The 13,231-nt window shown below is 47.4% G+C and overlaps 1 protein-coding gene across 1 annotated transcript in view; it reads left to right on the top strand.

The window, feature by feature from the left end:
• The window catches only part of ARHGAP39 (Rho GTPase activating protein 39), a 122,074-nt gene extending 114,980 nt beyond the window's left edge, over positions 1-7,094 (top strand). Inside the window, exons 8-9 of the mRNA XM_018571262.1 lie at positions 5,361-5,530; positions 6,900-7,094. Coding sequence (XP_018426764.1) covers positions 5,361-5,530; positions 6,900-7,094 — 365 coding nt within the window. The remainder of the gene's footprint in view (positions 1-5,360; positions 5,531-6,899) is intronic.
• The last annotated feature ends 6,137 nt before the right edge of the window (positions 7,095-13,231 follow it).

Here is a 13,231-nt window from a genome sequence, read left to right as displayed (position 1 = left end):
GACTGAGGAAATGCTTCCTCCTGCCTGTAGCAGACTGATCACTGGGGGAGGGGAGACTGAGGAAATGCTTCCTCCTGCTTGCAGCAGACTGATCCCCGGGGGAGGGGAGACTGAGGAAATGCTTCCTCCTGCCTGAAGCAGACTGATCACTGGGGGAGGGGAGACTGAGGAAATGCTTCCTCCTGCCTGAAGCAGACTGATCACTGGGGGAGGGGAGACTGAGGAAATGCTTCCTCCTGCCTGCAGCAGACTGATGACATTGTCTCAGCATGGATGGATCCTGTCTGCGTTCGAGCATGGACACCTGCACGGATGTGCAGCTCAGGTGAGCGTATGGCCGTGTACTCCCATAGAGAAGAACAGACTGCAATCACACGCAGCACCTGTCCTTTCCCGGGAGCGGCGCGATGCGGCTGTTAGTAGTGTGAATGCGGCCTACATTGAGAAGTGAAGCAGATGAGTGTGAGCGGAATCCTGCACTGATTGACCAGCTGTAGTCAGAAACAGGCCGGGAGAATGTCGGTGAACGCTGCCATCTGGAGGCCAGAATTGGTATTTACTCCGCACTCTGCTGGAAGGAAGGTGAAGTCAGAGGAGTGCACAGAGCATACAAACACAATGCAATCATCTTATAATACCAAATATTAGTATTCACACACTACTGGATTGTGTTATCTTCAAACATATAGATTTTCTATGTTTAAATTTACACCGGGGGCCATGGAGGGGATTGGAACACCTGAATCCAATGATGTGGAGGGGGAGGGGCCCAATACTTTTGGCAATATAATATATTTTTGAGAGTTCCCTGTGAGACATTGGACATAATACTGATGACGCCCATACTATTTTCAGCAGCTTCATTGTTTGTTGGAATCTAATGCCTGACAAGGGGGCGTCGTCCTCGTTTGCATTGTATAGGTGACCATACACTGCACGATTCTCGTACGAGAATCGCAGGAAATCCCGCGATCGTACGAGAATCGTGCAGTGTATGGAAGGCGTGCGACCGTTTCTACTGTACAGTCGCGCGTCTTCCGTCGAACCAGCATGCTAGAAAACCCGCCGGGAATCGTACGATTCTCGGCGAGTTAGTGGCCTGCTGGTTCGACAACTGCCGAACGGGCCGCACACGCACACTGCCCGTTTGCAGTCATCGTAAGCCCGCCCCTCATTACAGTTATCGTAAGCCCGCCCCTCAGGGGGGCGCGGCTTGCGATGATCGCAAGTACGATCTGCCTGTCCAAGATGGGCAGATCGTACGTTTTTTTTTTTTCCTCTCTCTCTCCTGGCTGTCTCTTCTTGCTCTCCCTCCTGGCTGTCTTCCCTCACTCTCTCCTGGCTCTCCTCACACTCTCTCCTATATATTCTCCCCCCAAAAAAATTGTAGCACAGCATGTGTTTGGGTTTGGCTTGAAGAAAAGGTTGTAACCCTGACCCCAGAGTAATATGATAGGGTGTTGCCTTGTGTCCCTCTCTGGGTTATACAGTAGAAAGGCATCATGGGACACTCACAAGCCAGCATGTAAAAAAACTCGTCTCACCGCTAAGGTTAATAACAGAGGTTTGGATACACGTCTTCTGCAGAAAATGTGAAAGCCGCACAGCCGCGCCAAGGCACCTCTTATAGTGCGGTCCTAACTCTAAACTATGAGAGTCTCCATCTTGTAGCACATGGGGGCAGAAGATTTCAAATTGGGTGCAGGTGTGTCAGGAGGAAGCCCGACCTCCTTAAAGGCACAGGAACATACAAGGGATCCCGCACATCCCAATGGCAGCTGAGAAACCCCATGAGTCACTACAAGTTTTTTTACATGCTGACTTGTGAGTGTGCCATGATGCCTTTCTACTGTCTACTGTTTTAAGCCCATTTCGTGTGCACCTCACTGTATAGTTGGTGACGAATTGTTGAGTACGTTTGTCATTTGTTTTGCTTGACCTCTCTGAGTTATAACACAGAGATATACGGGTGTGGGGAGAGCTTTCTGTAACGCCCCCAGGAGCTGCCGGTCACATTGAAATAACTGTATAATAAGATGAGATTTCTATTTCTGCTGATGACACGAAGGGGTGCCGTGAGATTGATATTCCTGGAGGTTGTATATAACGTGGAACGTGATTTGCCATTGCTGGAAAATTGGTCAAAGCAAAAACTGCAGTTCAATGTTTCTAAATGCAAAATAATACATGTAGGATGAAGAATTGTCTGATAGAGTAAAATATTGGATGGACACTGTTGGCCAGAACTACAGAGGAAAATAATTTATTTCAGATTATTGCAACATGAACAAACGATGTGACCTCGCAATGGGGAAAGAGAAAATAATTCAGGGAAGCATCACTAGAGGGGTCCCCAGCAGGAGGAAGGAGGTCCTGATTCCTCTATATAGATCTTTATGATCACTAGAGGGATCCCCAGCAGGAGGAAGGAGGTCCTGATTCCTCTATATAGATCTTTATGATCACTAGAGGGATCCCCAGCAGGAGGAAGGAGGTCCTGATTCCTCTATATAGATCTTTATGATCACTAGAGGGATCCCCAGCAGGAGGAAGGAGGTCCTGATTCCTCTATATAGATCTTTATGATCACTAGAGGGATCCCCAGCAGGAGGAAGGAGGTCCTGATTCCTCTATATAGATCTTTATGATCACTAGAGGGATCCCCAGCAGGAGGAAGGAGGTCCTGATTCCTCTATATAGATCTTTATGATCACTAGAGGGATCCCCAGCAGGAGGAAGGAGGTCCTGATTCCTCTATATAGATCTTTATGATCACTAGAGGGATCCCCAGCAGGAGGAAGGAGGTCCTGATTCCTCTATATAGATCTTTATGATCACTAGAGGGATCCCCAGCAGGAGGAAGGAGGTCCTGATTCCTCTATATAGATCTTTATGATCACTAGAGGGATCCCCAGCAGGAGGAAGGAGGTCCTGATTCCTCTATATAGATCTTTATGATCACTAGAGGGATCCCCAGCAGGAGGAAGGAGGTCCTGATTCCTCTATATAGATCTTTATGATCACTAGAGGGATCCCCAGCAGGAGGAAGGAGGTCCTGATTCCTCTATATAGATCTTTATGATCACTAGAGGGATCCCCAGCAGGAGGAAGGAGGTCCTGATTCCTCTATATAGATCTTTATGATCACTAGAGGGATCCCCAGCAGGAGGAAGGAGGTCCTGATTCCTCTATATAGATCTTTATGATCACTAGAGGGATCCCCAGCAGGAGGAAGGAGGTCCTGATTCCTCTATATAGATCTTTATGATCACTAGAGGGATCCCCAGCAGGAGGAAGGAGGTCCTGATTCCTCTATATAGATCTTTATGATCACTAGAGGGATCCCCAGCAGGAGGAAGGAGGTCCTGATTCCTCTATATAGATCTTTATGATCACTAGAGGGATCCCCAGCAGGAGGAAGGAGGTCCTGATTCCTCTATATAGATCTTTATGATCACTAGAGGGATCCCCAGCAGGAGGAAGGAGGTCCTGATTCCTCTATATAGATCTTTATGATCACTAGAGGGATCCCCAGCAGGAGGAAGGAGGTCCTGATTCCTCTATATAGATCTTTATGATCACTAGAGGGATCCCCAGCAGGAGGAAGGAGGTCCTGATTCCTCTATATAGATCTTTATGATCACTAGAGGGATCCCCAGCAGGAGGAAGGAGGTCCTGATTCCTCTATATAGATCTTTATGATCACTAGAGGGATCCCCAGCAGGAGGAAGGAGGTCCTGATTCCTCTATATAGATCTTTATGATCACTAGAGGGATCCCCAGCAGGAGGAAGGAGGTCCTGATTCCTCTATATAGATCTTTATGATCACTAGAGGGATCCCCAGCAGGAGGAAGGAGGTCCTGATTCCTCTATATAGATCTTTATGATCACTAGAGGGATCCCCAGCAGGAGGAAGGAGGTCCTGATTCCTCTATATAGATCTTTATGATCACTAGAGGGATCCCCAGCAGGAGGAAGGAGGTCCTGATTCCTCTATATAGATCTTTATGATCACTAGAGGGATCCCCAGCAGGAGGAAGGAGGTCCTGATTCCTCTATATAGATCTTTATGATCACTAGAGGGATCCCCAGCAGGAGGAAGGAGGTCCTGATTCCTCTATATAGATCTTTATGATCACTAGAGGGATCCCCAGCAGGAGGAAGGAGGTCCTGATTCCTCTATATAGATCTTTATGATCACTAGAGGGATCCCCAGCAGGAGGAAGGAGGTCCTGATTCCTCTATATAGATCTTTATGATCACTAGAGGGATCCCCAGCAGGAGGAAGGAGGTCCTGATTCCTCTATATAGATCTTTATGATCACTAGAGGGATCCCCAGCAGGAGGAAGGAGGTCCTGATTCCTCTATATAGATCTTTATGATCACTAGAGGGATCCCCAGCAGGAGGAAGGAGGTCCTGATTCCTCTATATAGATCTTTATGATCACTAGAGGGATCCCCAGCAGGAGGAAGGAGGTCCTGATTCCTCTATATAGATCTTTATGATCACTAGAGGGATCCCCAGCAGGAGGAAGGAGGTCCTGATTCCTCTATATAGATCTTTATGATCACTAGAGGGATCCCCAGCAGGAGGAAGGAGGTCCTGATTCCTCTATATAGATCTTTATGATCACTAGAGGGATCCCCAGCAGGAGGAAGGAGGTCCTGATTCCTCTATATAGATCTTTATGATCACTAGAGGGATCCCCAGCAGGAGGAAGGAGGTCCTGATTCCTCTATATAGATCTTTATGATCACTAGAGGGATCCCCAGCAGGAGGAAGGAGGTCCTGATTCCTCTATATAGATCTTTTTTTATCACTAGAGGGATCTCCAGCAGGAGGTCCTTTAGGTCCTCATTTAGAATATTGTGTGCAGTTCTGGAGATCTCACTTACAACAAGACATTGATAAGATAGAACGAGTCCAGAGATGAGCAACAAAATTGGTGAAAGGTTCTGAGAGATAAAACATATCAGGAGAGACTACAGGAACTTAGTATCTACAGTCTGGAGGAAAGAAGGGAAAGGATGGACATGACTGAGACCTCTAAATACATGAAGGGTATGAATAAGGTTCAGGAGGGCATTTGCTTTTAATATGAAGAACACGGGAACATGACCTCAAACTAGCAGGAGGAAAGTTCTAAACTCACCTTAGAAAGTATTATTTCATTAAAAGGATAGTTGATGTTGGGAGCAGACGTCCAGCAGAGGTAGGGAGTCAGGCAACAGTAAGTGAATGTTAACGTTCTTGGGACAAACATGGACACAGACTCGATAATCACCTTGCTCTTCTTTTGCCATCACTCTCATGTTTCTATATGCAGAGTGACCTCTGTCCTGTTCTCACCCTTACAGCCTCCTTATTGAAGCTCTGGTACCGGGAACTGGAGGAGCCGCTCATCCCACATGAGTTCTACAAACAATGCATCACTCACTACGAGAACCCCGAAGCGGCCATCGATGTCATCCATTCACTTCCTAAACTGAACAAGATGGTGCTGTGCTACCTCATCCGCTTTCTACAGGTACGTGTTATCGTTACTCGGTAATTGGTATCGACGAGTACCGGAAAAAAATTATCGGTACTTGTACTCGGTACCAAAATACCGGTATCGGTGCATCCCTAATATGTACCATCCCTTCCACGCAGTCGTGTGGTAACCTTCAGCACTCCAGGCCTTGCCAGACCCTGCGTTCCCCACCTCTTTGTTCTGCCTACCTTTTCATGATGTCTTCAGGCCGGTTATATGATGCACTGGGTCCCATCTGAATCCTCTGCCGCTGGTGGGTGGTACATAATGACGCAGAGAGCGATGCTAACGTAACATCAGAGCAGCTCGCTGCATTATTGTGAATGTGGGATGCCATGGTGATCCCCTCTTCAAGGGGGTGGCTCAGTGATTCCCTGCGCTCACAGCATGTCCTCAGTCCTCTGTGCAGAATGATTCTGTTTAATCCAGAAGACTGAGGACATCTTGTGGCAGAAAGAGGCTATTGCAGGAGTGGAGGGGAGCATTTCAGCCACAGCTGGGGGAGTATTTAAAAAAACAAAGGTCAGAAATGGGCTTTAATGACCAGCGCTGATGTGAATATGTTGCTAGCTGCTCGACCACCACTGACTTTATTATTTTTCGAGGCGCCTGACAAACTTGCATCAGGTGAAGCCAGATATCCAGATCTCCATACCTGTGCCAGGTCAGTGACTCACAAATTGTTGGAGCCAGGGGATTAGCATGACAACCGGTCAGCCATCACTCTCTGTACAGGTTTCCGGTACACCCCCCTTCCCCACTGGGTGCAGCTTACCTTACTCCTCGTTGCAGTGAACTTCACTGTGTGGCACTCATCGGCCCCAAACAGCCTTAAACATCCCCATCAGGTCCTCTTCTCACTGCGAGCTGCGACTCTATATTATCTTATGGGTGAGCCATACTCATAGCAGCCTCCAGCCATCCAGCGGAGTGTTATTATTATTATTATACAGGATTTATATAACGCCAACAGTTTGCGCAGCGCATTACAATATAATGGCTCACCCATAGAAAGGAGGACGGTAAGTATTTTACCAGGTGAGCTGTACTCAGGGGGATGGGCGGCCTGTTCTGCGAGGAGCAGGTACAGTACGTCCTAACAAACTCATGTTCATCTTCTGTATTACAAGCAGCCCGACTGAGACCCCAGGGGACTCTGGGAAGCCACAGGAGATGACATGGGAAGAGACCAGGCGAGGGTTGTCAAATGTGTATGACTCCTGAAAGAAATATGGCAGCCAATCAGAAATCAGCCCTTACTGGTCTGAGTAAACTGGTACTTAAGGCTCGTTGCAGGCTGTAGACATATTGAGGCTTTGCCAATGCGAGTGACAGTCTTTTATTGTGTCCATCACCCCTCCAGGTATTTGTACAGCCGGCCAACGTGGCCATCACGAAGATGGACGTCAGTAACCTGGCCATGGTCATGGCGCCCAACTGTCTACGCTGCCAGTCGGATGACCCCCGTATCATCTTTGAGAACACCAGGAAGGAGATGTCCTTTATCCGGGCCTTAATCCAGCACCTGGACACCAGCTTCATGGAGGCGGTCCTATAGCAGATGACTTGAAAAACAGGAACATAGCGTTGACTGTCGCATCTCATTGTAAGAGGAGAGATCTCCGCCCACCGCCCTGCCTTCTCATCCTTACACGCCCCTGCGGAGCCAATCCCACTCATCCCCTGTGGCAATAAGGACCTGACACACCTCCACCTCGGACCAAAGTGCAGCATAGGCACTGCAAGGCATGATGGGAGTGCTGGACACTGTGGCCCTAGGGTTTAACGTATATAAATATATATGTACATTCTTACAATGGTGACTATTTAACACTGTGGCGCATACTATGTGTCTGCTCTCCATGGAGGCAGTTTTCTTAGCTCTGATCTTGTCTCTGCTGGTGAAATAAGTGGGCACATCCCCTGGGGTTGGTATGTTATGTCATGGCATGGATTGGCCACTCGTGTCTTCGGCGGTGATCGATGGCCAGATCAGTTTGGATTTAGACAAGCTGCAAAGTCTAATTCGCAACTTCAGGCTGTCCCTATTCGTGCCAACAAAACAAAAAAAGAGGGGGGGGGGGGGGGGCTTGATAGGGGTTCTCAAACGCAAAGAATGTTGCTTGGATGTTGGATGATATGTTCATATCAATCTTTGCAAATAATTGCTGCATTGATCTGTGTGGATTTTGGCGCATGCCATGGCTGAATAACAACGGAACGCATGGCAATGACTGATTGATGGGGTAAAATGATTGACAGCGAGGACCTGTCATGTGCAACTCCTGACCTGCAACATTCTTTGCAGCCAGATGTGATCATAGTGCATTTTAGTGTTTTTATTTCTTTCCTTCGGATTCTCTGAATTTGTATTTATTTATTTATAAACAGCTCTGCAGGTAGGACATGATGGGAGGACGGGGAGAGGAACTGCGCCCCTCTTATCCCGGCATGCGTAGGGTGCTCCTGATTATCTATAGATAGGACATGATGGGAGGATGGGGAGAGGATCTGGCCTGCAGGCAGGAACTGCCCCCCTCTTTATCCCGGCATGCGTAGGGTGCTAGTGATTATCTGTAGGTAGGACATGATCAGAGGACGTGGAGAGGATCCGGTCTGCAGCCGAGGCAGGCAGGAACTGCGCCCCTATTATCCTGACATGCGTAGGGCGCTCCTTATTATCTATAGATAGGACATGATGGGAGGACGGGGAGAGGATCCGGTCTGCAGCCGAGGCAGGCAGGAACTGCGCCCCTCTTATCCCGGCATGCGTAGGGTGCTCCTGATTATCTGTAGGTAGGACATGATGGGAGGATCCGGTCTGCAGCCGGGACAGGCAGGAACTGCGCTCCTCCTTATCTCGGCATGCGTAGGGTGCTCCTGTTCCGAGAACTGAGACGGATGACACAGAGATAAATCGATATTATTTCTGATTATCTGGCGTTCCATATGACGGAGGGGTCAGGTCTGACCATCACCAATATCTTGGTTGTTGTTATTGCTTTACATAAAGTGTTTGGGAAGCATACAGATCTGGAGAAAAACGCTAAATGGAATAATTTGGGGCCAATTTCTAAAGATCGGAAAAAACAAACTGCATTGCGGTTATAATTATGCTGCTAAAATTTCGGATTTACTCTGATTTATATATGATGGTTTTTATGCCTCGATCATCTGATAGCCAAACCCTCATTGTTTATGTTCTGTGCCCCCTATAATTTGGTTTAACCCTATCCCTTGCTTCCCATTCCCTCATAAATTGGTTAGGATATCCCCATCATTTGTCTGTTAAACCCCCATCATTTCATTCCGGCACCCCTATCATTCAGTTCACATACCCCTATCCTTTGGTTCCCATCCCCCTATCATTTGATCCCATACCACCATCCTTTGTTTCCCATGCCCCCATTATTTGGTTCTTAAAATCTCATCATTTAGTTCCAACACCCAACCCTATAACTTGATTTCCATATGCCCATCATTTGGTTCCCATACCCCTTTCATTTGGGTTGCATGCCCCAATCATTTGGTTCCTATACCCCCATGCTTTGTTCCCATCCAACCATTCATTGGTTCCTATACCACCATCATTTGGATTCCATACCTCCATCATTTGATAACCCTTCCTCCATGATTTGGTTACCATACCCCATCATTTGGTTACCCTACCCCCATCATTTGACTACCTCACTCCCATGATTTAGTTACAATAATCCATCACTTGGTGCCTATGCCCCCGTCATTTCTTGTCTGTGGGTAATGACACATGCGTTTCAGTCGCTTCGTCCTTCCTGTGTGCCAAGTGGGAGGGTCTGCTTGCTATAGTCACATGACCTGTCACGGTGTTGTAAAGGAATAGTACTGGGAAAAGCATTCTGCCAATCACATGTGCAGAAAATGAGAGTGTCCCATAGGTGGTGTAACGTTTAGCCCCGGGGGTGTTATGATGAGGGGTTCAAGGAAGCAATTTTGGAATATTTTGGCAGTTTTAGAAAATCCTAGCCGGTCGGATACTGAAATAGAAAAAAATGGTTTGCGTAGCAGTATTAATATACTAATCCTTTAAGAAAGTGAAGTGTTCATCATAAGGGTCTATTTATGAACAATTTACAGGACAGGACCAGTCACCCTGTGAATCTTTCTGAGCGTTTGTTCTGTGTGAATAGGCATTGAATGTTCTTAGATATGTTTTCTTTTCAGTATTACATGTAATGTAATACTGTGTTATGGCCACTAGATGGAGCTGATGAGGAAATGAATACCAGTTTCCTGTGCTCCTCAGCTCCATCTAGTGGCCATAACACAGTATTACATTACACACATTCGACCTGAAAACTAAATATAACATTTGTTTTTGCGTCTATTCACCCAGAATAAACATTCAGAAAGATTCGCAGGGTGACTGACTCTGCGAATGGCTTATAAATAGACCCCCTAGTGTTTCAGAGACATCTAATTTTTTTCTTCCCAGCATTCTCTTGGATTTGAGGCATTCTAAATGCCGTTCTGCCTTTCTGTAGACCCTTAGGAAGGCTGTTGATAAGTGTTAGTGTTAGGTGTACAGAGGCCGGTGTGTTCCGAGGAAGGTGTATTGTCATCTCATAGCAGAGTGACTGATATCCGGTGACACCTGACTGTCACTCCTTTGCTGCTGAAGTTTTGCCCCCCGAATGGCGGCTGTTTGTTGAGGGATTTTTATGTGTTTTCTGGAGTTCTATAGCAATAGGGACCCATGCTGACATTTTCCAGGAGCATTGCCGGAAATCCGCCGACCTGAACGTTATACTGCAGTGAAGTGACCTGGACAAGCGGTGATATTTAGAAGAAGAGAACTGAAGCTTCTGATTTCCTTTTCCTTTAGATGAATTCAAATGAAAGCGCAGTGCGTGTTTTCTGGCTTTGTACAAGGACTGGTTCCTTTGAGGAGTCCGGGTGTCGTGCCCTGTGGTCTCTGCCTTTGTTGGATTGTCAGCAGGAAGCTAAAGTGGCATTTTCATCAAATAGCAAACTGCATTGTTCCAGATATATGACTGGAGGTAGCAGACCCGTTCCTGGCATCGCTGTACGGCAGTCATCTCCTCACCTAGTATTACCCAGCACTACCCAGACCCGTTCCTGGCATCGCTGTATGGCAGTCATCTCCTCACCTAGTATTACCCAGCAGTACCCAGACCCATTCATGGCATCGCTGTATGGCAGTCATCTCCTCACCTAGTATTACCCAGCACTACCCAGACCCGTTCCTGGCATCGCTGTATGGAAGTCATCTCCTCACCTAGTATTACCCAGCATTACCCAGACCCGTTCCTGGCATCGCTGTATGGCAGTCATCGCCTCACCTAGTATTACCCAGACCCATTCATGGCATCGCTGTATGGCAGTCATCTCCTCACCTAGTATTACCCAGCAGTACCCAGACCCATTCATGGCATCGCTGTACAGTCATCTCACCTAGTATTACCCAGCATTACCCAGACCCGTTCCTGGCATCGCTGTATGGTAGTCATCTCATCACCTAGTATTACCCAGCACTACCCAGACCCATTCATGGCATCACTGTATGGTAGTCATCTCCTTACCTAGTATTACCCAGCACTACCCAGACCCATTCATGGCATCGCTGTACAGTCATCTCACCTAGTATTACCCAGCATTACCCAGACCCATTCATGGCATCACTGTATGGTAGTCATCTCCTTACCTAGTATTACCCAGCACTACCCAGACCCATTCATGGCATCGCTGTACAGTCATCTCCTCACCTAGTATTACCCAGCATTACCCAGACCCGTTCCTGGCATCGCTGTACAGCAGCCATCTCCTCATTTAGTATTGCCCAGCAGTACCCAGACCCGTTCCGGGCATCGCTGTATGGCAGTCATCTCCTCACCTAGTATTACCCAGCACTACCCAGACCCATTCATGGCATCGCTGTACAGTCATCTCCTCACCTAGTATTACCCAGCATTACCCAGACCCGTTCCTGGCATCGCTGTACAGCAGTCATCTCCTCACCTAGTATTACCCAGCACTACCCAGACCCATTCATGGCATCGCTGTATGGCAGTCATCTCCTTACCTAGTATTGCCTGGCAGTACCCAGACCCGTTCCTGGCATCGCTGTACAGCAGTCATCTCCTCACCTAGTATTGCCTGGCAGTACCCAGACCCGTTCCTGGCATCGCTGTACAGCAGTCATCTCATCTATTGCCCAGCACTACCCAGACCCGTTCCTGGCATCAATGTATGGCAGTCATCTCATCTAGTATTGCCCGACCCAGACTCGTCCCTGTCATCGCTGTACAGCAGTACATGTATCATGTAATATCACATTATGGCCACTAGATGGAGCTAAATGAGCACCTCAAATACTTATTGTATGTGCTCCTCAGCGCCATCTTGTGGCCATAATGTGATATTACATGAAAAACATTAAGCAATTATTTCCCTTGTACAGAAGCAGGCCCCTAGTGAGGTGCAATATGGCCCCTGAGGACCACTACAATCCCATACAGCAGCTTTAATATGCCAGGTCATTCTTTATACTTTTTATTATAATATATATTTTATTTACACCTTTTTACTAATAGTAGAGTCACGAATCCTACACTGAGCAATCCCTCTCCTGGAGTTATAATCAATGCTATGCCAGTCCTTTGCATTATGTGAATTAAGGGGATATCATTAACATGGGTGGACCGGCCTTGCAGGACTCGCTCCAGCACTGGCATTGGGTTCCAGCAGAAGGGACTCGGGGAAGGGGAATCAGGGGGAACCAGATCATTAGAGGTTCTGCCGTAACCACATCAGTAAAGACAACTTAACTCCGCATTTCAGTCACATGACCGGCACTGGAGGAACCCTGGATCAGTGGTTTCTGCAGGAAGGGAAAGTATCCCAGTCCTTAGTGTCATAGTACGTCACCCGTATGTTTGTCAGAATAGATGAAGGACTCAAATCAGATTTTATGATACCGATCCATACTTCCAGGACCATTAAGGGACGTACGCGCCATGGCGTTAGAAACGGCACACAAGTTGGCAGCCCGTGAGTTTTGAATGGCACCCCAACATACTAAGGTGATACAGCATGCCGCAATACACAAAAATGCCTTACGGTGCCTTGTGTTACAAAAAAAGAGTCACATGCTTTTTTTTAGCACAGTAGGGTGCATTGGAACCCCGTTCATTTTGACGCAACGCACGCTAACAAGCAACATAACATGCGTTGAGGCAGCTCAAGGAAGTAAATGGGCCCGTTAATGAACAAGTCATTTGAATTCTCCATATTGAGGTATGATAACGAGATGACAAAAGGGGACGGCTTACATCAGGGATAGGCAACCTCGGCACTCCAGCTGTGCTGAGACTACAAATACTAGGGATGCACCGATACCGATACTAGTATCAGTGTCCGTACCGAGTATTTGGGCAAGCTCTCGTACCCGCCCAAATGCTCCCGATGCCTATCCAGATGCCGGAACTTCTGTTATCAGGAAGCCAGGCAGCGAGTCATTACATGCTGCCCTGCTTCCTTATGGGGCTTCCGGTATCGGTATTTGGTATCGGCATCGGCGTGTAACAAAAGAAAAACGATATCGGTACTCGATAGCGAAAAACAGATATTGGTGCATCCCTAGCAAATCCCATCATGCCTCTGCCTCTTGGAGTCATGCCTGTGACTGTCATGGTCTTG

Source organism: Nanorana parkeri, unplaced genomic scaffold (genome assembly GCF_000935625.1).
Source record: "Nanorana parkeri isolate BGI_ZX_2015 unplaced genomic scaffold, ASM93562v1 scaffold1717, whole genome shotgun sequence".
NCBI lineage: Eukaryota > Metazoa > Chordata > Amphibia > Anura > Dicroglossidae > Nanorana > Nanorana parkeri.
This window is presented reverse-complemented; position numbering and strand designations above follow the sequence as displayed.